The sequence below is a fragment of the Mastigoproctus giganteus genome, chromosome 4 (genome assembly GCF_048544385.1).
Source record: "Mastigoproctus giganteus isolate SK-2022 chromosome 4, ASM4854438v1, whole genome shotgun sequence".
Lineage (NCBI taxonomy): Eukaryota > Metazoa > Arthropoda > Arachnida > Uropygi > Thelyphonidae > Mastigoproctus > Mastigoproctus giganteus.
In genome coordinates, this window is record NC_143578.1 from 79,731,905 (window position 1) to 79,755,092 (window position 23,188).

Below are 23,188 nucleotides of genomic sequence, written 5' to 3' on the forward strand. Positions count from 1 at the left end.
AAACCTGAACTAAACAATGTTTACTAAGGTATAAATTTCACACATGAACATATACTCTGAATTTTGTTCAAAATGACAAAATTAAGGCTAAGATTCTTTTATGATTGTCCCTTGATAACATTTGGTCTCTCTCTCTCTCTCTCTCTCTCTCTCTCTCCCTCCCCCTCTCCCTCTCTCTCTCTCTCTCTCTCTCTGTCTCTCTCTTCACACACAAATTGTGTGTATGTGTCAAATTTATATTTTTAGCAAATATTGTTTAAGTTAGGTTATACAGCAAAGCCCATAATTTTTGTGACAGCTTCTGTCACTGCAAATGCTTTCTGGAAAAACTTTGCTTCATATATGTTTTTTGAAAATTATATACAATGTCACCAGGTATCTGTTAGCTTACTGATCCTCAATCATCTGTAGTACTGAATTGCTGTAGGTTTCACCATCTTTCCATGTTTAGATTTATCATATTTTAAACAACAACAAAAAAAGAAAATAGCACCTTCTATCTGCTTATCCTTCAGATATGAACATGCTTGGCACCTATGATCTGTTTTTCACTGGTCCTGTTAATTTTTACTTTAAAAATCTTAAAATTATGATAGAGTGGCACATCCTTATCCTGTCACTGCCATTGTGGGCAAAACTTTCATTATTTAAGATAATAAAAGGTATTTTTGTATGTTTCATAGAGCATATCCAATTGATGATTACCCAGCCAAAAGTAAACATGCTGCAGCAATCATGCTGATGATTATGAACAACTTAGATCCTAGAGTGGCCCAATTTCCTCACGAACTTGTTACATATGGAGGTAATGGACAGGTTTTCTCAAATTGGATACAGGTTAGTTGATATTTTTCTGTCATTATTAAGAATGTGATATACTTTCAATTTTAATAAAAATTTATGTGGTTGTTGCCAGAAAGCTTTTGTCAATAGCTTTTCCAGCCTTGGTGATTGTACACTACCAAGACTGAAAATTTGCCCACCGTGGCAAAAAAATTACTTTATAAAGTAATGGAGAAATCTCTTATACTATCTCCTATATACCAACTCTTAAACTATCTAGAAACCTTCCATCTGCTCAACGATTGCCAGTATGGATTATGTCAGTGTCGATCTGGCTTATTTTATGCAACTATGGACAAATTCAATGGAACAGTTTGGGGAAACTCAAGCAGTTGCTCTTTACAGTTTTCCAACTGTTTTTTTGTAATTTGGTGTCCGGTTTTCCTTCTGACCACCCACTGTGGGTGATGGTTGATGGCTCTGTCTTCTAACCTCTTCAATAATGTTGGTGTTCCCCAAGGTTTAGTTCTTTCTCCCACTCTTTTCTTCTCGTAATTAATGAGCTTCTTCCATTGATCTGAAATCCTATCCATAGTTTTGCTGATGACAGCATATTGCATTGCACCCTCCAGTTTGAGAATCCTTGCTCTACACAAATAGCTTCAACTTCATGAATATCCACTACCAATTCCTTAAATGTTGATCTCTAGATAATTCTTCAGTTAGGTAAAGATAATTTAGTTGATTTTAATCCTTCTAAAACAAAATCCTGACTTATATTTTACAAAAAAATCCTGTTTCAGAAAGGTCTACTTCTATCCTTAACGTTGACACTAATTTGTAGGTAACATGTATCTCTATTGGGGATTACCCTGACTTCTATGCTCTCTTGACATTAGCACATTACAAATATTGCTTCCTCTGCATCTAAAAAAACTGGGTTTTCTTTTTCACACTGGGCATTACTTTTCTACCGAATGTCTGTTCACTCTGTACAAATCTGAAATCTGCCCTACTGTGGGATATTTTCCCCACATCTGAGGCGAAAACCTCTTTCAGGCTTTTAGCTTCATTCAAAAGAAAGCAGTTAGGTTAATTAATGACTCATCTCTAACAGAGTCTCTCCACTCTCTATCTCGTAGATATTCTGTTCTGTTGCATGCCTTTTATATAGATACTTCCATGCGTATTGTTTTTCTGAATTGGCTTCTATAATTCCTGCTCTCTCTTTCCAAGCAGTCCGAACACATGCCACAATCAGTCACATCCTTTTACTGTCCAACTTCAGACTCACAGAACCAACTTTTCTTCTTCCTCATTTATTCATTCAACTTCCGTTTTCTTTAACAACCATCCTTCATATCTATTTCCTGAAAATTACAGTCTACAGAAGTTCAAGTCTAATATCAACAAATGTTGTCTTTCATGTTCTTGACCTCAACCCGTGCTGTCAGGAGGAGGGAGTCCCACAAGGATCCGTCCTAAGTGTCATGCTTTTCGCAATCAAAATAAAATAAACTCTATCACAGAACGACTTCCACCCACGGTGAAAAATGCCTTGTATGTTGACGATTTTACAATATTTTGTCATTCATGCAATATGAGGGTTATAGAAAGGCAACTGCAGAAAACCATTGATCAACTTACAGCTTGATCTTTGGTTAATGGGTTCAGATTTTCATCACAGAAGACTGTTTGTGTACACTTCTGTCGCAAACGTAATCTTCATCCTGACCCAGAATTAAGGCTTGGGCAAAACAACATCCCAGTTGTAACAGAATTCAAATTCCTTGGACTAATTTTCGACAAGAAGCTGACATTTTTACAATATATTCATCAGCTTAGGACAAGATGTGTTAAAGGGCTTAACATCCTTCATGCCCTTTCGTCAACTTCATGGGGCGCAGATCGTTCTACCCGTCTTCGTCTTTTCCGAGCACTTGTCCGTTCCAAACTCGATTATGGGTCTCAGGTTTATGGTTCTGCTAGAGATAGTGCACTTCGGTGGTTAGATCCAATCCACCATTAGGCCATCCTGACAGCCACTGGAGCATTTCGCACATCTCCTTTTCAAAGCCTTTATGTTGAAGCAAATGAACCATCTCTGTTTCTTCAATGTAAGTAGTTGTCCTTACAGTACGCCTTCAAATTAAAATCCCTGCCCGATCATCCCACGTGGCCATCCGTTTTTGAGCCGCCCAGGGAAAAACCTCTATGACACCCGTCGGACTGCCAACAAACCTTTTGGTATTCGGATTCAAGGGCTGTTGAATGAAGTAGACTTGACGGTAGACAACGTTGCCCAGTCACCAAGGCAATTCCTTCCACCCTGGCATGCCCATTTTCCAACTTGTGACTTCTCCCTTAAGATCTGGGAGAAGGCTATTACACCACCATCTGTCTACCAGCAACTCTTTGCATCACATAGACAGCAGTATTCTGACTTTCTGCCAGTCTATACAGAATGTTAGAATGTTATGTGGGAACTGCTGTTGTGTTCCCTCACAAAACTTTATCCAATAAGATCCCACAAGAAACTAGCATTTATACTGCAGAGTTGAGTGCAATAGAAAGAGCCCTAGATCACATTAAAAATAGTGACTACCAAAGATATATGATTTATTGTGATTCATTGAGTGTGTTACAGGCTCTAGTATCAGTGAGGTTTAACCCTCATCCAATCCTGTCCAGGATCCGGCAGATTCTTTTTTCTCTCACGGAATTAGAATTTTATATTCGCTTTTGCTGGATCCCAAGCCACATTGGGATCCGGGGAAATGAATTAGCTGATACCGCTACCAAATCAGCCATTTCCCTGGATAATCATTGCCTGTCAGTCTCCTATACAGACTACAGGCAAATAATACGCTCTAAATTATATTCCCAATGGCAAGATTCTTGGCACGGACATGCCATAAATAAACTACATCACATAAAACCTGTAATTACGCAATGGCAGTCCAGTCTATGCAGGGTTTGAAAAGAAGAAGTTGTTCTTGCTTGGCTCCGCATAGGTCATAGTCGTCTAACACATTCCTATTTGATGAGGGTGGATGACCCACCTATGTGTGAGATGTGTAACATTATTTTAACCGTCAGTCATCTTTTTATAGAATGTCCTGTTTTTATAGAAGCACGATGCTTGTGTTTTATCGCTTTTAATAATTTGACCGAGCCATTTACACTCAGTCAGATAATAGGTGACAGAGACAATATGTCCAACGTTTTTAACTTTTTACAATCTATTAATTTGTATACAAAGATCTAAGTTTTATACTTTGTATGCTTTTAATTTATACCTTTTTTACAAAAAAATTAATTGCTTGACGTGGTAGCCTAGGGCTACCAAAATGTTTAGTTGCCTTTTAAATTTGACTTGGCGCATTATGACCTTAGCTGCCAGTGTGCCATTAAAAACCAAACCAAACCAAACCTCAACGCGTGCACGGTAAAAAATATTATAGGTTCTAATACCTCTCATATTTGGAGTTTTCTTAAAAAAAAAAAAAAAAAAAAAAAAAAAAACTTGTTAAGTAAGTCCTCAGATCTCCTACTCTTAATGTCATTAATGCCAATGTGTAAAACAATATCACTTTTTTTGCCCTTAAAAAATGATATCTGCTCTACAATATCATCTACTTTTGCTCCTGGCAGACATACCCTGTCCTATTTCACCTATCCTTGTATAACATATTTCCCATTTTCCTGACAATAGAGTCGCTGACAGCAACCATCTCCTGTGGTACCAGCCCATTCTGCCTTAGAGATTGCTGCTATGTTGCCTGATGCATAAGTGTGAGCTTTGACTTTGATTTGGACTGCTGAGAGCTTGATGGGCCCCATTTTAATTCCTTTGAGGGCATCTACCCTACTCTTCAAACTCTCATAAACACCCATTAGAATGCTGAGTTGGCACCTAATTTCTTCACACTATCTGCATCTAGCATACACAAAGCTCCCCTCCTCCCCTTGGCTGGATCATGTCCTGTTCCAGAAAGGTCTGTATGCATTTCACAAGCTGCACATTTTGTTAGGGTGTGATTTGTTGGAGAATAACCCACTTCGGTTGGAGAATATCCCCCAAGCCAAAGTACCCCTGCTATTTTGTGCCTGTTACTTTGCTGCTCTAGTTGTAGAGAGTAAGAGATTACCTCAATCTTTTGCATAGAATGCTTCCAGTCGATGCTATCCAAATGTATACATTTTTAGAGCATCGACTGAAATGAGGGGACATGTAGATGAGGGTTTTTTTTTTTTTTTTTGCTGATATTGTATAAACTTGCTACTTTGCATTTATTATTTGCCCCTATTAATAATAATATTTCTTTTGAGGGAGTCATACAGATTAGTGACAGTAATATTATGATCAGTATGATGTTATCAGTGTTGATAACTGCATAAATAATTCTACAGTTTTGGATCCTTTGTGAGAATCATATTGAGAATATTAGAGCCTTCCCCTGCCATATTGTCTCTGATATATCAGCATAAGTAACAGCCATCTAGGATGTTAACATGATGTATTGCCATGTCCTTGATTTACAGTCTGTAAGAGGTGGATTGAAGTCACCCATAACGAGGCAGTCACACTAACCTGTCCTTTTAAGTTGCCTAAAGAGATTTTTGTTATGCTCTTCAGAATTTTTCATACTTCTCATTTGTCATATTAAGTTCCCATGGTGGGTCACCATACACTTTTTAGTACCTTTAAAAACTTATAGATGGTTGTTGGTCAGTTATCATTTTTAACATCTGGCAGACATACTCTGGTTCTATTCATAGTTCTCCAGTAAGATTACTTCCTTATGGAACCAACAAGCTCTGTGTCTAAATCTCTGTCACTGGGCAGAGATTTAGATGCCTGATTCTGCACTGAGCCCCTGGTTTGATTTTTTTATAAGACCTCAACTTTATTTCCTAGAGATTCAGTGTTATCTAACAAAACACCAAGTTTTAATTTATGGTCAATAATACTCCCTACCTCTAGATCACAGAAATGAATCTCTATGAGATAGAGAAAGCTCTGCATATATACAATAGTGAGTATATGGAAAAAGGCTGTAACTCACAGGGAATTGTCAGTGATGGTTGCTCCTTTAAGTTATGATATCTTGCAAGATGTTACACATACCTTTCCTAGTTGAAAAAAAGTTTTTTTTTTTTAATTTTTATTTTAGTTAAGGCTAACGTCTTCACTGTTTTTCATGTTCTTCCTAAAGGAGTTGTGTCATCAAAATTCACACCACTGTGTGAATTTTGAATTCCTTATCGTCTTGCTTCAGGGAATTTCTATGCTACAACCCAGTCTGTCATCATCAGTAACTTCAGTGGTCTTCTTGAATGTTTATTTAAGCCAGCGGTTTTCAACCAGGGTGCTGCAGCATCTTAGGGGGCCGCAAAAACATTTCAGGGGTGCCACGTAATTTGGGTTTAAGTTGCTTAAACTTATTTTTTTTAAAAAATTTATATGTTTATTTTATTATAAAAGGGTGTATGGTATCCTTTTAGTTTTGTGGTGATCCTGGTTAGTAGGTTTTGTGGTTAGTACCTCTATATAAAGAATAAAATTATTATATATATATATTTGTATTATGAATTGTAATTTTGTTTATAGTTATATTATTGTAATAACTATCATATAACATATTTTTAAATTATTATATATATATATATATATCCGTATTAAGCGAAGAATTATTTGTAAATTTTAACATTATAGATAACTTAAGGTTGTTAATGAGATCAACTTGATCTCATGAGATCAAATTAACTTACATACTAAATTTGCTTATTATCAGCTTTTGGCCCTTATATTATAATACTGCTAAATTTCTTGACCTATTTTTGGTACTATATTATTACTATTATACTATCTTAGATATATTCGAACCTAGTTTTGCAGGCGGTTGACAACAGAAACAGATAGCTACGTTAATTATGGGCCGATATATTGAGAGGGTTAGCCCTAGATAAAGTCCCTTTCAGTATATCTACTAATCCATAATTAACACATTTTTATAATTTTGCCTTATTATTTTATAATTTTGCTCTATCATATTTCAACTTATGTTGCTACCATTACTACTTTTATCTCATTTTGCTTTACGCTTTATCTCATTTTGCTTTACTCTCACCTTATATTACATATTGTACTTCTAGGTTTTTGCCACAGTGCCGGCGTTGGCCTTTGCATGTTACTCGGGCGTTTTTGAGGGCTCTTTTTGCTTTACGTTTTATCTCATTTTGCTTTACTCTCACCTTATATTACGTATTGTACTTCTAGGTTTTTGCCACAGTGCCGGCATTGGCCTTTGCATGTTACTTGGGCGTTTTTGACGCACAGGTCATTCGCAGACTGCACCTTATCTCACTCAACCTGCTACCTCATTGCCAATCCGATATATTTTTACTCTATCATATCTAGAACACACACACACACACACACACACACACACACACATATATATACACACAAAGAGAGGGAATCGGATTTAACAGGCAGAAAATTGAGTAGGGGTGCTACAAAATAAAATAAATTACTTAGGGGCGCTGTTATTAAAATAAGTTCGAAAACCACTGATCTAAGCCAATAATGTCTATAAATTTATTAAAACAAATTTGAATTAGATAAAAATTCAGTCATATATAACTTCATCCATACTTCCATGTTATTTGCTGAAATTGCACTGAAGTTTTTACCTATTTTTTTGCATTCTTTGAGTTTAATAGCCTGGCATTTTGAAAGTAATTTCAGTGTTAGTTATGTCATTACTGAAGTGGATTGAGAAGCTTGTGAGCATTGACAAGGTTGTTGTCTTCAAAGCATTTTTGTTTTTTCTGTACAGAAAAATTGGTTTAAAGCAAATTGGTCATTTTCTTTAAAAAATTTAAATTAAATGTAAAAGATAATATAATATTATCATATCAGGTCATGCACATGATAGACAAGTGGCAATGAATTAATGAACAATGAAAACTTCCTGTAGGAAGTTTTCATTGATCATTTCACTTTCTTAGCAATAAGCTTTTTTTAATCTTATTGCTAAGAAAGTGAAAACTTCACTTTCTTAGCAATAAGCTTAAAATTGTTTCTTTCATAGCAATGTTCAACTTTTGTTTATACTAAAGTAAATGCTGCCTGCCAATTGTCAAAATAATTTTCAAACATTTTGCATTTACTGAATTCTGGTTGTCAAAATCCTTGAGGTAGCTAGCTAGATGACATGTGTATTTTCAATATCTATTTATTCATTAACCTCTTACCAAATTTATACATATTGAAAATAATTTTTATTTATTTTTTATTTTTTTTCAGTTTTGGCTTGTAATGAATTACCTATCCAACATGACAGATGAGCAGACACTTGTTTTGTATTCAGGACATCCACTGGGTCTTTTTCCATCCTTTATTAACAGTCCTAGAGTGGTCATTACTAATGGAATGGTCATTCCTAATTATTCTAGTCGGTTGGCTTATGAGCAGATGTTTGCCTTAGGGGTAACAATGTAAGAATGCAAATTAACTTTAAATATTTAAATTTCATATCAAGGGTAGGAATGTGTATTTTGTATAATGATATCTTTCTTAACATTTGTTAAGCAATGATATTTGACATTTAAATTATTAGCAGGCGTGTGTGTTTTACATGTGTGTGTGTGTGCATGCGCACGCATTATAAAATTCTGGATTTCATTCCACTTAATTTCTGAATGTAACCTTCCTTTCCTTATCTTGAAATTGTTGCCGTTTTATATAATATAAGCCAAAACTTTAAAATTGATGCAAGTTATATTTAGTTTTGTTTACAGGAAACAATAAATTTATGAAAGCACTTCAGAGTTGAAGAAATATTGGCAAAGTAAGAGGGTGAATCAAATAAATAGTTTTTTAGTGTAAAGTCTGTAAGATATAGGATGATTGCCAAGGCTGATTGTTGATGCATGATTGTTGATGCCATTTATAAGTGATAAACTTCAGCTATTAAATGCACAGCATCCTTGTTATTTTTTTAGTGACCACCTTCATATTATTCTTCAGAAATTGTAATATCTCTTGCTATTCACTGTGAATATTTTCAATAAGAAATCTGTCACTGCAATGCATGAATGGATTGCAATACCATTTTTAGGCAGCACAATCAGTTTGAAGAAAGGTCAATACTACCTTTCCATTTGATTGTGCTGCCTAAAATATTTTTGGTTATGACCTCTGCACTTCCTTTTAAATACTATCTCAAACAAGTATTACATATTGTTCTTCTAGTACAATATTTCTAGTACATGTCACTGTATATATAGCCCTATTCTGTGGTGATTGTTTGGTAGCATGTTGTCTTTACTTGCTAAAAATTGTATGACATCTTGCATATTATCCCCAGGGGCTCACATCTGGTGAGTATGGGCTTGGCACACCCAGGGTCCTGAGCTGGATATCATCATTCTTCTCTTTCTTGGTGATTCCCTTCTACCTCTCTCTCTCTCTCTCTCTCTCTCTCTCTCTCTCTCTCTCTGGGTAATTCAGAATTTTTTTTTTTTTTTGCCTGGTGCAGCATAAGCCTCAGGCTTCCTTGCACCATATGGCTAATAATAATAATAATAATCTGCTATAGTGAATGGCATGACACGTACCAGCACACGCTTCTTGATTAGACCGGGGTTCGAGCCTGTCACCACCAAATATGGAGGATGTGGAAAGATCAGGGAATGACCACCGCATATCCCTGAGCAATATGGCCTTAGTTGCTAATGCTCCTATAAAAAAAAAAAAAAAGACACGTACCACCATTTTGAAAATAATGTAATGAGTGTGTGCATGTTGCCACCTGTAGAAGGTCAGCTTGTGCCAACACGATGGGGGGACCAAACTAATTCTGATTTAAGTGTTTGTTATGTGTATGTGAAGTTATTAAACTTAAGCAGTTTAAAACTTAATTCAAAGTTAATGCCATGTTTTCAGAAATAATATTATATTGTATGCAGCATAATAACTTAAGTGTTCTGGAGTGGAACTTTTATACTTCTTGTAGTGATTGCCTATTAAGAAAAACAGAAATTACAAATTGTGTAATTTCTGGGAAGCATTCAGGGAAGTAACTGTAGAAGCTATTGGCCTTTTTCTGTTAGCTAAGAGATACTGTTCAAGGCTCAGAGTTAAATGGATATCAGATAAACTGATGAGACTTGTGGCTGAGAAATAAAATCCTTGGGATGCCTATAAATTATCAGGTGATGTAGATGTCTACAGTAGATATAAAATACTCTGCAATCAACTCACAAACGAGGTTAGGCAACTAAGGTAGATTATGAGAAGTCTCTGGCAAAGAATGTGAAGAAAAGGCAAAGAGTTTTTAATTTATGAAAATATTAGAAGGAAGAGGAGAATCACATTGCTCCACAGATATGAATAGTTTCTGTTGAGAATTGTGCTCAAGTTGCTGACAAACTGAGCAAGTTTTTTGTGCCTACATTCACATGTGAGGAATTTATGTAGGGATTGGGATGTTAGCAGTGTATCAAATTCTAACATGGAGATGAATGATTTTATGATAACTTAGAGGATAATGAAAGAGAAATTGTTGAAGCTAAATGTATAAAAGGCACCTGGAGTGAATGGGGTCTATCCAATTATATATATCAAGAGAGCTTATATTGTTACCAATGGGCACTGCTCTTCTTGGACAAATTTTAATAGTGTGGTTCCTCAGGGTTCAGTGCTTTTCTATATTTAATAATACAATAAATCCCAATATAACAGATAATAATACCGGATAATGATAATAATAATAAGACCGGACAAATAATAATACAGTAATGTACATATTTAATCTCGACCACAGTATTTTTTTTAGGTTATACAAAACTTCAGTGTTATTATTAATTAAAAATTAATAATAATTACCTATTTCCATTATTGTTTTGATAATTACCTACTTTTATTTTTATAATCAAATTCAAGAAATTGTTTTTTATTCTTTCTGAAAACGTGTTCAAATAGCTGTTTTCCCAGATTACAGGTAAGAGTAGGCAGGGCACCTCTGTAGCCAGGTGGGAAGGAGCAGCAGTGCGTAGCACACGTTTCTTATTTAGACCGGGGTTCGAGCCCGTCACCACCAAATACGGAGGATGCGGAAATGTCAGGGAATGACCACCGCATATCACGGAGCAATATGGCTTTAGTTGCTAATGCACCTAAAAAACAAACAACAAACAAACAAGAGTAGGCAGTGACTTGTGAGCTGAATGTGACTTGGGACACTAAACTGCAGGTCTACCGACTCACTTTGTTTCGGTCACAGCCTGCCTCAAGCTATCGTGCGATCAGGTTGTATACAGTTCTGTGATTTCTGAATTGTGACTTTATTTATTAAATAATTTTGCAATCCTTACATTTAAAATGGCATCAAGTGATAGAGGAGTTAAAAGAAAGCATGTGAACTTAAATGTGGCACAGAAATTAGAGCTAATTGAGAAATTAGAACAAGGCATCTTAGTAGCACGTGTTTGTGAAATTTACAGTGTAAAAAAACAAACTGTTTTTGATATCCGCAAATCAAAGGCCAAATTGCAACATTTTATATTTACAATAGAATATTACATATTCTTTATTATAATTTAATAATTTTATATTGTACAGTACTGTATATTGTATTAAAGCTTTTTTACATTAAGAACAATAAAAAATGTCCCCCCCCAGGTTACTTTCGATTTAATGGACTTTCAGCATTAACTGACATCCCTTCTCCCCATAGTTCATTAAAATCTCGAGGGTTTACTATATTGGCAAAAGCATATGGGCTTAATGTCTAAGTTTTCAGATGATATGAAGGTTGATAGGATGGTTAATGACTATAATAAGGTTATGCTCCTGCACCAGAATCTAGAAAATTTATGATGATGGGCCGAGAACTGGTAATTGAAATTTAATATTGAGAAATGCAAGGTACTGTACACGGGTAGCAGTAATCCTAGATCAATGGGATTACTGCTACCCGTCACTGCAGTCAGCATAGTGGAGAATGAGAAAGACCTGGGTTAATTGTGCAGTAACTGGGAGTTAATTGTGCAATCAGATATGATGTTCACTGAGCCAGGATAGCTTATCTGGTTTTGTCGATGATATACAGGAATTTTATGAGCAAGGATAAGGAGGTGATTAATGCATTGTATAAGGGTATAGTCATGCCACACCTTGAGTACTCCATGCAAGTCGGGAGGCCTTATTTTATGAAGGATGTGGATCTGTTGCAATGGGTGCAGAGAAGAGCAATAAGCTTAGTGAGAGGAACAAATGGTGCTTTCACCAGGAAAGGCTTCAGTTCTACAGATTGCAGAACTAGACAATTATTAGAAGGGATGTATAGGTGATATTGGAAGTGGTTGTTTTTTTTTTTTTTTTTTTTTGGTTGATTTTTTTATAAGCTTGCTTTCTTGCATCATTTGTCACTACTAATACTAAATTGTCTCAAGTGATAGGCTGCATAATCACTGGATCATAAATTAAGCATATACTGCTAATTTGTGGTTCAGTGAATAAAAACACCACTATTGAAGAAAAACGCCTGGCAGATATTTATACTTATTGTGCATCGTTTCTGGGTAACAGCAAGAGTTAAAGTGAGGCGGTTTAAACTTTGAATAGTACAGAAGAGTGGGGCTGGGTGCAAAATATCTCCAAATCTATACCACTTGCACTTATTCATCGACTTTCTCAGATCACTTGCATCAGAAAAAGACCTTTTTCTGATGCAAGTGAAGATATGGGAAATAGTTTAATCAGGACAGTCAATGTAGAGGTATCAGAAAAGATGGATGTATCTACAGTGGGTGATTACATCTGATGTTTCATTTAAAGTAATTACTGAAAAAAAGACATTCAAATATTCATTGTTTGGCTGATACCATTATACCCTAGTTTATCTGTTTTGGTAGCAATTAAATTCATATAATTTTTTGTTCTGAGATGATTTATGGATTTATGTAAGGTAAATGTATCTCAATAATAAGAACAGATATAGTATACTTACATCTGTGTTGGATTTTTTAAAAAATTCAGAAAAACCAGGGATAGTGTAACAAACAAAAAAAACTGTTGTATTCACAGTAAATCCAAAAACATAAAGAAACAGAAAGAAGTATAATAGAAATTAATTTTTCTAATGTTCCACTTGTTTCTAATGTAGTAGAGGAAGTAGTTGAATTAGATTTAGAGGAAGTAGTTGAATTAGATTTAGAGGAAGTAGTTGACCCTTCTTTTATCTCTGAGAAGCATTTATCCTTTTATCACTTAATATGGCACAATTGTATTTGATGTTCCCATCTTTTAAGTTTTACACTTTCGTTTATAGAGATTTCATCCTTTGTTTTATTGTGTGATATCTATATTGCTGAATATACTAGATATAGATAATGGCAATGTTTTAGCCAAATTTGAGTTTGTTAAACGGTAAAAGTCATTTTTACATACTGTATCATTCCTGTCTGTGATGATGCTATGATTTTAATAGTATCCATTTTATTTTCAAAACATGTATTTATACATTCAATGCAGTACTGTCATAGTGGCATCCAAAGGCAAAACAGTCCATGGCATATTTTCAGATATCATTGGCAGCAATGCTTTTAAGTTATAATTATGGCTTTAGTGATACTGGCAGCACTGTCATCCACCATAGAGGGAATGTGCATATTATGGCATCTGCAGCTGCCATTCAGTGAAATCAAAACCATGGCAGTTTCTCTTGTTGAAAGTATAAGTTTTTATCTTGTTATCTTGCTTATCTCTCTCATAACCTTTAATCTCTCATTAATTCTGGCACTCAATTTCTAAGACTAGATTATGCCAGTCATTCAAAGGAAAGTCAAAGTTTCTTTGAAGAAATCCCATAAGTAATAAGGTGAAAGACTGGGCTTCTAAAATGGAATACCTCTGTTATAGATGAAATTTCATTGTCTAATACAAATTTACATTACATCATCTAATATAAATTTAGATTACATTGTCTAATATAAATTTAGATTACATTGTCTAATATAAATTTAGATTACATCATCTAATATAAATTTACATTACATCATCTAATATAATGTTTACATTTTATATATACAGTCAGACCTCTCTTTAACAAACTTCTATATAGAGAATTTTTCCATGTAGCGAACTTCTTTTGATTTCCCCTTGGTCATTACAATCAAAATAGTAATTAAGAAAATTAAGAATAATTAAGAAAATGTCGATATATAATGAACAGATTTAAAGAGACCTGGTTATGTATTGTTTGCACCTCTGGCCTTTAGGTCATAAAGCTGATGATGTAGAAAGCACAAATGAAGAGCTAAAAGGATTAAGAATTAATTCCTTCAGCTTTTAAGAGCTAAAGGGATTAATTTCACGAATTAAGAGCTAAAACATTCTACAATTTAGTGGTGCTCGTAAAACACTGCAGGAGGAAACTGGCCAACCACTGCATGGGATAGAAAAAGATGAAAGGTTTTGGGAGAGGTCTTTGCCCAGCGATGGGTCAGCAGTAGCTAAAAAGAAGTAAAAGCCTATACATTACTCTACCGAGAAATCATGCTGGTCAACTGCTACTGTTGTCCATAGCTATTGGCAAAGATTAAGGCATATTCCCAAAGAAAACATTGGCTCTGGTCAACCTGTTTTCTACTGTAAGTATCCTATTAGAGAATTAGGACAGAGTGATTTGCCTTTATCCCGGAAATTCATCTGTTGTTTCAAAGAAATGAGTCATCCACACTTTCACTAAATTTCACCTGTCTCTGTGTACATGGTAGATACAAGTGGTCCCTAAATAAGTTTTGTTTTAGCTGCTGTGCAAGTAACCTTCAGTGAATATGTAAATTCTATTTACATATTTCACTAAATTCTACATATAAATTCTACCAAATTATATTCACCAAACTTCAATTTGCATTTTCTACCTGGATCTTATTATCCGTTATCTTATTTTATTATTTTTTTAAATTCTGGCACTCAATTTCTGTAAACATCTAGTTTTTAATTTTTATTTCTTTAAAGAAATAAAAATGAAAATTATTTCTTTAGTTTTAATTCACCTTAATTTATTTTATATAGTATAACATATACTGCATTGGGACTACCTTGTACATACTTTCTGAGCGTTATACTGCTTTCCCCCTTTTGATCCCACTTAGTTTATTCTTAAATTTTATTCTCTTCCACACTTATGGACAAGTATAGAAATGCAGTCCTTGATACGTGATCAGGTGCAGTCCCCTGATGAAATACCTGATTACGTATCAATATTTACTTTTACTAACATCAGATTTAATTGCATATTTACTCTAACCCCCCCCTTTTTTTTTAATTATAGCCAAATTTGCCCACCCATATCTTTTATTCATTTTTACTTTACAGGTCACTCCTCTCTAATGCTTTACAGTTCAGCCTGTAATTTTGCTTAATTCATCATAACATATAGGATATTCACATTCTTTCTTTCATTTTCACACCTGCAATTTCTGATATTTCTGCTATCCTTTTCCTATTAGCTTTTGGCATTTTGTATAATTTACACTTCCTTCTTCACATTTAACTGACTTATTAATTCAACCCTACGTGCACGCACGCACGCACGCACGCACGCACGCACACGCACGCACGCACGCACGCACGCACGCACGCACGCACACACACACACACACACACACACACACACACACACACACACACACACACACACACACACACACACACACACACACAGGCTTAAATTTGTTATTTGCAGATCAGTTAGGATTTTCACATAATTATTCATTTTATATTTTGAATTTCAGTTAACTTATTGATTAGATGGCATTTCTGTTTGTTTATAGAATTCAATAGAATTGAAATAATATTAAATTCAATATAGAATTGAATATATACAAATATGGAAGGCAAAGGGAAAGGGCTAAAAAAAAAAAAAAAAAAAAGGTGTAAAGAATTGGTGAGTTTTTATTATGGGTAGTATTTTTATTGATACACAATATATAATAATTCTCATATAATATAGTACTCATCAAAAGGTAGCAGGAAAAAAAACTAAAATAGTTTAAAAAATAACATCACATTGGCCATTCTGGTTGTTCTGTATATTGCAATCATTCTGTTAGTTCTAGTGTTAAGGCTTAAATACAATGTTTTTCCATATGATAAGGACCATTATTGTTTTCTGGCTTTTTTCTATTTGACTTTCTTATTCAGTTTTAAGCATAGACCAATTTTTTATTTATTTTTTTTTATTCTCTGATTTCATTATTAAAAATAGGAAGAAATTTTATCAACAATTAAAATTTGCAAAGATTAAAAACAAAAAAGTTCTTGAATACTCTTAAGAACTGTTTTCTTGAGATTATTCAGAAACATTTTTTTACCTCTTTGGGTTTCTTTTGTTATTCCTTGTAGCAACAGTAAACTAAAACACACTTTCATCTTATTTTTATTAGTAAATAAAATTTTATTTGTTGAATATTATTGGAGTAAACTACCCCTCTGGCAATCGACAGTAAAATCACCCAAAAACTGTAAAATTATTGAAATCTATATTGGCAGAAAAAAAAAACCTAAAAAAATATGAGCAATGTATTTTTAACGGCACAGAGCTAAATAAAAATGTGAGAATGTGCTAGGCATATTGCTAAAACTTGTATATAGCAACAACAATGCCCAGAGGGCTAAGCAAGTATTATCATATTATTCTGATAAATTTTTCTGTAATAATGCAGAATTATAAAAAAAAAAAAGTCATTCTACATGAAATATATGTGATGAATTAGTTGAGAAAAATAATTTTTGGTTACCCTTTGGAGAGTTTTTCATTTAGTCATGAAACCCTATATGCATTAAATTTAAATATATACAGATTGTGGTATACAATTTGTATGCCTCTAATCGGCTAGTACATATTCACATTTTTATTTAGTTCTATGTTGTAGAGAACCATTATAAAGAGGAAGAAGAAAAAATAAATACAAGGATAATGCACTACATATATGAAGCAGCTACCACTACTAATCCTGAGAAATGCACACACATTGATTAAAAATAACTGGAAAGCATCATTTGCATTAAAGTTTAACTGTAATTTTTTTTTCATATAAGGGAATTGTGATAATAACAATAAAAATATTTTTTCTTACAGTTCTATCTTATTACTTGCAGGTATGGTCAGATGACAGCTGGCTCTTTTTGCTATATTGGACCTCAGGGAATTGTTCAGGGAACTACTGTAAGTATTTATATATTCTGTGTATACTTTATGTGTAGAAACAGAACATGTAACATTAATCCTAGAACACTTATCATTCATAAAAATTACAACTACCAAATAAAATTTTTAGTGGTACCTTTTTTATTTGTATACTTCAGAACACTTCCATTCTTGGAAATCAAACATATTGGCATGCTTATATTGCAATTGTCTTGTCATCTCTGAGAACTCATGCTCTCATCTCATGAAACTAAGTTCTCAGAGATGAGAATTCTGGAATATTATGATCCAGAAATTAAAAATTGTGACTGGGTCCTTATTCCCTCAAGGAATCTTAGAGCCCAGTCACAATTTGTACTAATGTCAAGGGATAATATAAGTTTATGAAATACATTTATAACATGTAATCTTGATGAGATATTTCACGATTGGTAAAATCTGAATGTCAACCAGTTGATCAGGTTTCACCAATCATGAAATATCTCATTAAGATTACAAGTAATAAATGTATCAGTTTGCATATAATAAATGCATCATTTTTTATATGCAAATAATTATTGTGGATATTGGTAGCAGTCTATCTATGGAGCATCTCAAATAATTTGCTTTGCTTTCAGTATGATGTGATCAAGAAAGTTAGACAGTTAGATGAGAATTTGTTTTACCCATTGATATAATAAAATTTCACTTAATAAAAAGTTTTATTTTTATTTCATTATTCTAATTAATAACTTTTTAAAATGAACTAGTAATTTTACAAATACTTAAGGAATAGTATAACCCACATGCAAGTTAGTGTTATAGGGTTAAAGGACAAATACATTGAAAAGAACATATTGTAATAATGAAGAAAGTCTTCCTCTGGGTAGGAGTATATAAAAGATGTTTCTTTAATATATATATAATATGCATATATATTGTTCCAAAATATATGCAAAAATTACTAAATAAAAAATATATATAAATAAAATTTTTTTTTTTTTTTTTCAGTTTTAGAAAATGCTTGTATTAACTACCTTAAAATTTTATCTCTAAATTATTTTTTATGATAATTAAAATATAATCTTCAGCTGCTTGATTAGATATAATTAATAAGATATTAAATTCAGAAATTTTAAGTTATCTTATCTGTTTAGATTTCTTTCCCAAGAAATGTGCTTTGCTATACAGTTAAATGTGGTGAAATTAATTTAAAAATTAACTTCATCACAAATTTATTTTAATTCATTTTAGTTGGAATTACACCCCATGACAATTTACTCTGATCTGCTTTGACTCTATTTGAATATCACAACTTGAAGACTTAGCCAAGTTATGCAGCTTTATAATGAATTATTAATTTTCAACTTTGTAATATTTCCCATGAAATTTGGAAATGTAGGTTTTTCATTTTCTCTATACATTAAACATTATTTTCTGATATCCAATTTTGCTACACACACACACACACACACACACACACACACACACACACACACACACACACACACACACACACACACACACACACACACACGTTCCTGCTTTTTTCTCCACACACACACACAAGTTCCTGCTTTTTTCCCCACACACACACACACAAGTTCCTGCTTTTTTCTCCACACACATGCTATGATTTTATGTGTGCTTTCTTCCACATATGATAATTAAAATATTATAATTTTTAGTTGCTTGATTAGATGTAATCAATGTACACTTAATATATATATAATTTTTTCCTTCTTCATAAAGTAAATCACTATTTTTGCTATTTAACGTTTATCACTATGCTAATGAATAAATCTAGTAATGATTCCAGTAGCCTCTTATATATTTTTTTAGTTACCTTACTCTTTTATCCTTATTATTTATAATTGCTTACTATTTACTTCTAATTACTTGTGTTAAGCATTGTGACCACATTACTTCCACTGCATGTAATTATGCAGTTTAACTGAGTTACTTGATTTTTAATCGATTTAATTGGACAGGTCTGATGTAAGCAAAGACTGTTACAATTATGTAAGCAAAGACTGTTACTGAATTTAAAACTCTTTAGATGAATTTATCGAAATAATGATGAAGATTTATTTACATAAATGCATAAATTATTTATTTGAATTTTTATTTATATAAAGATTAAATTATGTACACGAGAACACACATTAAACCTTTTTGACTTTATATTCAACATAAAACTTTGACCTTGACAGATTTACTACAGATTATGTGTAAAGAGGGTTCCCCACTCAGAATAATTATCAAATAATATAGAAGAACACCTTAAAGGACTGTATTAATATATTTATAGCTTTGTAGGTCTAAAAACAGATAGCATTCCTAATAAAGAAATAGCAGCATTCTGCATGTTCCAAATTCCTTTGCAAAAATTACCAAATAAAAAAAAAAAATAACTAAATAAATCTGAATTATGGTCAGTTCTTCCTAAGTATTCTAATCAGTATCCTTCTTATATTGAATCAGTCAAAAAAAAAAGGAAAAAAAAAGCATGTGTGTGTGTGTGTATACCCTGTACTCATGAAAGATGTTTTATGTGAAAACATCTTTGACGAAAATCAGAACTGTTTTAGAATCGGACTGAAGTTACAAATAATGTAACGTTTTATGCTCATATCCACTACTTACTCTACCAAATCATTGTTAGTGTGACTGAGTTGGCATCATTAGCATCATCATTTAGGAAGTAGTGGGCATGAGCATAAGCTCACGCCTGCTACTTTCTAAATGACGTAAATGTTTGTTCTACCTACATCGTTCATCAGTTTTATTTCAGTCCAAAATAATGATGTAACATTTTATGCTCATGCCCGCTACTTACTCTACCGAATCAACATTAGTGACTGCATTAGCATCATTCAGGAAGTGACATAAATTGTGTCATTTCCATTTCAAATTTTCTCCACTGACTGTTAGACTGAAATTTAGTAGGTGCCACCAAAGTTGTTTTCTCACCAAGAATCAATGTTAGTGACTGCATTAGCATAATTTAGGAAGTGATGTAATTTGGGTCATTTCCGCGTCGTCACATCATTTTCGTGACAAATTGGTTTTGCTTCAGTCTGAAATTTAGAAAATTAAGAATTATAAAAGGTTAATTTGCTTTATTTGCTTTTAATGGTTGTATAGATTTCTGGAAATATTATAATAGTTTCATTTTTATTGATGATTTTGGACAGTCAGATTAAAGTATTTTATATTGCTTGATTTTAATGTTTTTTTTCTGTCCACTTCCTTTTCATGTACATATTTCTACTCTGAACATTCTCAATATGTTATCGTTATCAATTAACTGTTTCCTAAAGCAATCATAATAAGTGATATGCACTATTTGTGTCATAATATATATATATTGGTATTAACCCTATAGCAGGCAAGCTTGGTGTGCTTTGCATCAAAAACATAAAATCTTATAAATTTAAATATCAATTAGAAATAACATTCATTATGAATTTTAGTATTTCTCCAGTATGGTATTTACTTTTAATCTTCATCATTACTTATTTTTTAATTGTAAAATATGACCATTAAAAAAATTCATCGCAGCACCATGCGCATCAAAAAAACACCCATTACTGCGACAGCATGCCATATTTTTTGTTTCTTTTACTTTTACTTTTTCTTTCTTTCTTTTTATTTATTTATTTTTTTTTTTGCCTGCTTTGCTACCCTGAGATTTGGCTAGTTGGAAATTTATTTATTTATTTTTTTTATGGATAAGAAGACTTGTTTTTAATGGTATTTTTTGATCTTATTATACAATTTAATCAGAATTAAGAATAAAATTTTAGCGTTTCCTATTTTAATATATTTCTTGCCTTTTTTTCCACAAAAAAAAACTGATTGGTGAATAAAAGACACCAAGTACCTGCTGTCATCAATTTTTGTATGCTCAGTGGACAATTTAATTCATGTCTTTTTAATCCTTAAAATGTGGTTTAGAAAGACATGAATTTAATAATAGCACATTAAATGTGTATGTTCACACACACACACACACACACACACACACACACACACACACACACACACACACACCATTTAATTTGTGGAATGAGCCTACCTTAATTTTAATTTTTGTCACTGAGGTCTACTGGTGCTCTCTTTTTTTGTAATAAAGCCTTCCTGGAAGCTCTTTCTTGACAAATCTTTGGGAATTGGTTGTTGCCACAGATTCTCCACTTCATTTAATATGCATATGCCACTTGAAATTGCAGTTTAATTGAAACACTTCTCACCATAAAAACCTCTGACATTTTTTTCACAGTCTCTGTAGCACTCACCCTATGTCAAATACAAATAGCATCTAAAAACAGTTCACACTTGCAGTATGTAACTTAAGGCCACTTTGCAACAAACATATGTTATGTCAGAACTGCAACTGTGTCAACATATTTGTAGATGTACACTCCCCTGCCATCTACTGGCAGTTTTCTGAAATTTAAGTTGTACAGTGCCACCACCATTCTGTGTATTAAATGGTCAGGATGTGTACATTTTTTTGGATATGGGCTTTGAGGCGTATATATGTTTTTCAAGGTCATTTCAAATCATATGTCCATTTATGTAAAAATTGCCTTTAAATCTTCCAATAAATAAATCTTCCAGAGTTTTTATAAAAGATGACAGTACAAAAATTGTTTTTAAAGTGTGTGTGTGTGTGTGTGTGTGTGTGTGTGTGTGTGTGTGTGTGTGTGTGTGTGTGTGTGTGTGTGTGTGTGTGTGTGTGTGTGTGTGTGTGTGTGGAACTGGGGGCAAAAGGACCTGGCATCCACCATTGTCTGAGTTGGGCTTACAAAAGCAAGCCAAATTCTTTGGAATTAGATCTAGAAATTGATTAAATTGAATCTAATGAATCGTAAATAGAAGTAGATCTTATTGCATCAAAAAGGAAGTAATAAAGAGTTGCTTTTACAATTTTATTTTTGAAATTCCAATTTTATTTTTGAGAATAGTTGACAACTAACATTGGGCAGCCAAGTCAGAATTTGAGCAAATTAATATATATTTAAAAGAATTTGTGTACAACTTTTCATTTTTAAAATTTTCAAAATCTCAAAAGAACACTTGCTCTGCAGAATCAGCCACAAGCAAAACACTTGCAGCTTGTTCACACATTTGTCGAATTTACTCCTGAAAAAATTAATAAGTTGACTTATTAATTTTAGACAATTTTTTTTGTGTTGCAAAGGTTGAATTATACACCAGAATATTTGCTAGATCCAGGGTCTGTAATCACTTAAATAAAATATAATTTAATATCAACAGAACTTGGTGAAAGAAAAATGTTTTGGAATGCTTGCATGTTTATTAATTGAGTTTCAAATTAGACCTACCAAACATATGCACACGCTTCTTGATTAGACCAGGGTTCGAGCCCGTCACCACCAAATACGGAGGATGCGGAAAGGTCAGGGAATGACCACCACATATCCCGGAGCAATATGGCCTTAGTTGCTAATGCTCCTAAAAACCAAATAACAAACAAACAAACAAACAAACAAACCAAACATACCATTTAAATAATTCCTTAAAAAAATCTTGTGGTATTGACAAAAGTTATTTTTAGAATTTAGTTCACTTATTATTTAAAGTAAAAACTATGTAATTGTATGAATTAAAATGAAAAAATTAAAAACTCAGGTTTTAAAAAATATTATTTTCAATAATAAGCTCTTTCCATTCCTGTCATGGGCATCTATAATCACCTGATATTGAAAGCACAAAATATTGCATGGATTTCAGTGATGAATTTTGGAGTTTTCTAGATCCAGGCTCTGTAATCACTTACATAAATGAACAGTATAATCACTCATTCACAGGTTCATACTTGCAGGTGAATGACCTATGGGACAAAAGAAATTCAAAATCCCTGTTTACAGAGCAGCACTCTGTGTGTGCATATGCATGCAGAAGCCAGTGCTGGAACAAGGGTGGGGTAAGGGGATACATGAGTCACTTTCACCACGTGCAACAAAGTCAGGGACATAGCAATCTGTATAAAAATACTGTTGAAGGCATTCCATAATGGTAGAGGTGCATATTTATCATTTTGTCCTAGATACAAAAACATCTAGTTACATCACAACAAAATCAAAATACTGCCTCTGAATCAGTGAGTTATAACTGTGTGTTATACTCCCATCTATGAAACACTGCATCTAGTATATTGGAGGTGA

The 23,188-nt window shown here is 33.2% G+C and overlaps 1 protein-coding gene and 1 long non-coding RNA gene across 3 annotated transcripts in view; one reads left to right on the forward strand and one right to left on the reverse strand.

Moving 5' to 3' along the window:
- Positions 1-23,188, forward strand: part of LOC150086861 (urocanate hydratase-like) — a 379,529-nt gene that overhangs the window by 39,784 nt on the left and 316,557 nt on the right. For both annotated transcript variants that reach the window (XM_090371633.1, XM_090371634.1), the window contains exons 3-5: positions 684-837; positions 8,099-8,289; positions 16,964-17,030. In XM_090371633.1, coding sequence (XP_090227759.1) covers positions 684-837; positions 8,099-8,289; positions 16,964-17,030 — 412 coding nt within the window. The remainder of the gene's footprint in view (positions 1-683; positions 838-8,098; positions 8,290-16,963; positions 17,031-23,188) is intronic.
- Positions 8,111-21,288, reverse strand: LOC150086862 (uncharacterized). Its single transcript, XR_016546856.1, has 3 exons — positions 21,073-21,288; positions 16,942-17,028; positions 8,111-8,274 (listed from the first exon to the last, which is right to left on the reverse strand). It is a non-coding gene; the product is annotated as an uncharacterized LOC150086862 (long non-coding RNA).